This window comes from Verticillium dahliae, genomic scaffold (genome assembly GCF_000150675.1).
Source record: "Verticillium dahliae VdLs.17 supercont1.2 genomic scaffold, whole genome shotgun sequence".
In the NCBI taxonomy this organism is placed as follows: Eukaryota; Fungi; Ascomycota; class Sordariomycetes; order Glomerellales; family Plectosphaerellaceae; genus Verticillium; species Verticillium dahliae.
Window position 1 is genome coordinate 190,885 of NW_009276916.1, and position 3,996 is coordinate 194,880.

Sequence of the window (3,996 nt, forward strand, 5' to 3'; positions counted from 1 at the left end):
CCGCCAAATGTTGGCCACTTGGCTTTCGGCCGAGTGGCCCATGAGCTAATCGGTTGAGCCGTTAGTCTCTTGCATCCAGAGATCTCGAAGAACGAACACCCCGTGCTTGGTTTGGACCTCACTCCCGTGCTCATCGAATGTCGATCAATCTTTGCGCTGGCCAGAAAGCCTTGCTATAACTCATGGTATCTGAACGATTGCTCATGCACAGGGGGTTTGTTTCTTGAAGGCGCGTGCTCATGGAGTCGGCAGGGTCAAACTTGTCGAAATGTCGAGAAATGCGAACATTGGGTGAAGTATGGTCGGTTTTCCGTATAACCAACTAAATCTGAAAATGTCCTGTTTACGAGGCTGACCCTTCTCTGGACCTGCAATGCCGGATGCGTGAGTGCTTCATGGGCAATTCCTCCGCGCACCCGTGCTGACGGGGTTGTAGTGTCCGAAGCAAAGTCCCAGTGGCTGGCGGAGCAAGTAACTTCTCGAAACAGCGTGGCTTACATGTCAAATCTGGTTCTCTCACAAATCATCGTGCTGCTCACCCCGCGAAATGACGAGATGGTACATGTAGTCACTGATGCCACGAGAGACAGCGTGATCGTTCGAGAGAGCGCATATGTGGGTGGAATGGTAGCCTCCCAGCCGTTTGGAACGCCAGGACGCCTAAATGCATGCAACAACACCGTCTACCATCGCCGGAACCTCGTCCAGCGGCAAGCACGCTAGGCTGCGTGTGGGCATGGAATCGTCCCCGTGGGACTCCTGATCTCTCGGTACCCATCATCCACCGCATCAGGTCAGACCCAGTTCGTCTCTTTCATCTCCCGCCAATTTACCATCCACGACTCGAACGAATGCGACACGAAGATCGTCGGATAAGGTAGTCAGTATTGGGTGCTAGGTACCTCTTCCGCCAGGGCCAAGGATACGGGATCTTCTGCTGCTGCAAGCTGCCTTCACCGCCAGACGAGGCACCGCCAGACGAGGAATGCCTTCTTCTGGCCTGTTCGGGTGGAAACTACCCGGCGTGTCATGGAACAAGGTAGTTGACTCCATCATTTCCATCATCGCATCGTCACGCACCGACGGCTGTTCGACTTGACTAGCTGCGGCAGTCCCCTCAACCGAGACTTGTATTTGGCCCTGTCAACCTGCTCAACCACACTAGGGGAGCGTTCCCGGTCTTGGGCTTGGGGAGACCTGAGACACAAACGGAAGCCATGAGTCGGCATTTGCGAGATGAGACGAGTGATGAGCTGTTTAGTGCTGTTCAGTCATGGATGATTTCCGTCCCTTTGCCGCCGCTGACCCTAGAGAAGCCGCTGTCGACGGCAGGGTGATGCAGAGCTGACGGCATGCCCATGAATAGCTCTATTGCTGATGCGACCTCATCACCATGTCAGTTGGTACCCGACCTGATGTCGGGCATATTCGGTACCAACGAGACAAAGGCGTCCGCCAGGGTCAACAACCTAGGTACGGCACACCACGGTTATCACGCACTTGACATTCCGACAAGACTATTTGCAACCACAGACCGGTGGCCCGAAGCGAGGACCGGTCTACAACCAGGCGCACATGGCACCCTTGCAGCCACTGACCAGAGACGCATCCGCTGGGCCGATATTCCAGCGCCATCGCTGTCCAACGAGGCCTGCCACAAAGCAGCCAGCCCATGCGCCCATCCTCTAGCCTTCAAGTTCGAGACGGCCTGTCGTCTCATCTCGCTCCGCGCCGCGGCCACCGCACCCTCGCACCATCGCACCCTCCGCATTTCGCCTCCTCCCAGCAGTGCGCGCCGCCATGCAGTGACGCTGCAGTGTGACCTTGGGCTCGGCTTTCGTCAATCGTCTTCACGTGTGTACATGTAGGCTTGCCTCTCGCCTGTCACATGCCCTCCCATGTTGTGAAGTAGAATAGGCCGAGTATCGCCTGTCACTCTGCTCGAGCGCGCCGTGCTAATCGGTCCGTGGCGGGCGAGATTGACCGAAATCACTCCCAGCGCCCTGTTAACACATCACGACGTATTCCCCTGCAGTAGTCGCTGGCTGCCGCTGGCCTCAAGCATGGTGGAGAGCGTGCCCCGAGAGAGAGCAGCATGGGTCGTCACCTGAGAGACCAGCGAGGCGTTGCAGCGCAGGACAAGATTCCATCATGGGTACGAAAACCAAAGTAAAATGGTTTGAGACGGAAAACCTGCGCGGCCTCAAAACTTTCCCATTCAAGCCTCCGGCCATTCTCTCGCCGTGCCCAGACGCAACCATGTGCTGCGCGAAGTGTGTGTGTGTGTGTGTGTGTGCGTGTGCCTGCGAAGCATGCCACACATGCAAGCCCGACAGCCGTTCATCCCATGTTACCTCGTTTCGTGCCCTAGAGCGGGCGAGAACCAACCTCGCGCCCACTAGCCAGGCAGAACGCGATTCTTCTCCGCATCATCGACATACCCCTGCCAGGGCCAGGACCGACATGCACTGCACCTCACATGCATCGAGAGAGCAAAAAAAAAAAGTTTCGCTTGCACTGCTGCTGCTGCTGCAAGGCATCTGAGCCTCGTCACCCGGTATCGGCTGCAACGCAAGACCCCTGGGACGTCATGGCGGCAGAGCATCAGCGTGTTTTCTGTGGCCGTCCCTCCCCCCCTGACGCCATGTCGACTTTAGCCGCGCATCCCAGTTGCACACCGGGCGGCCGGTGGCCGGACGCATGCCGTGTGTGCTTCGTCCCTCGTCCGGTTCTCCCCATTCTTTCGTTTTGCTCCTCACACCGGACAATCTGATGCCGTCCGTCTGACCCTGGCACGCGGACGAAGGACCCTGTACATGGACTTGAGACTGTACAGTAGCTCTCTCGCTTCACGCGTGCATGGCCAAGTGTGCCATCGCCAGGGATCCCCGCCGGTCGTCAGACGGCCCGAAGAACGTGAAAGGGGGACGGCATGGCTGGATGGCTGGATGTTGTTCCACCTGGACTGAAGTGTCTGCCGCCGCCGCCGCCTCGCCAAATAACCGTCATGCCATGACCATGAGGACAGACGCCACCCCCGGCTCAAATCACGTCTCGCCTATTCGGCTCTGCATCAACCACTACCGGCGATCGACACGTGCAAAGTCACCCGCGTCGACGCCCAGGTACCTCCGTGGTATCAACTTGTCGTTGCAGTGAGCGTGGTAAAATCATGTTGTTTCCTTTCGCTGTGATCTCTATGCAAGTCCGGTTCCCGTGCCAAGTTCAAACATTCAAACCACCACCACCACCACCCCATGGGACAGGGCAAAAAAAGCCCAGCTCGCCCTTGCCCGAGGGGGGGGGGAGGATGCCCTTCCTATCGAAACCACCGCCGCCCTTATGCTCGACATTGTCATGTCATGATGCTTCACACCCCTGAAAAATTATACAGTCCTCCGCCCCCGTGCCTCCTCCTCCCCACAGCCTACCGTCCGCTCGTTGGGGGGGAGATAGTCCGTACAGCTCAGGTAGTTGTAACAATACAGCGTCCCCGCGTAAGCCCGCCTGTCCAAAACGCCGTGGTGAAATGCAAAAAAAAGAAAAAAAAGTACACAAGTTGTGAACAGAGAGAAAGGGGGGTGTCCCCCTCTCCCCGAACCCCATGAGACCAACCAGCTTCGCCAAAGCCCGGCCGTCCTCACGCGTGAGCCGCCCTCCGTGCCTCCATGCGTGCCCGCCAGCCCTTCCGCGCAGCAGGCGCGTGAGAAAGGACATCAGCGTCGACGGCGACTCCAGCCATCGTTGTCGTCGTCGCCGTCGCCGTCGCCGCGGGCTCCTCAGGCCGATCCATATCCAACCCTTGTCGCCCGTCTTTCCCGCGCGCCCGCGCCCTCACGTCAATCGATAAACGGATCGCCCATCTCCAGCCTCTTAGCCGCCGGATCGCCGTGGCCGCCGGCAACCCCGTGGGATGCGTAGGAGTTGATGAAGCTTTGTTGGGGCCTGTACTCGAAACAGGAACAGGAAATAACCGGGGTACGGCGCACTATCGAC

At 58.2% G+C, this 3,996-nt stretch overlaps 1 protein-coding gene across 1 annotated transcript; it reads left to right on the top strand.

The window, feature by feature from the left end:
- Positions 1 to 1,393: 1,393 nt before the first annotated feature.
- Positions 1,394 to 1,868, top strand: VDAG_00864 (uncharacterized protein; the record flags this gene model as incomplete). The annotated part of the gene is made up of 2 exons (XM_009649750.1): positions 1,394 to 1,460; positions 1,534 to 1,868. The coding sequence occupies 2 exons, from the start codon at positions 1,394 to 1,396 to the stop codon at positions 1,866 to 1,868; spliced, it is 402 nt and encodes a 133-aa protein (XP_009648045.1).
- Between the last annotated feature and the right edge of the window lie 2,128 nt (positions 1,869 to 3,996).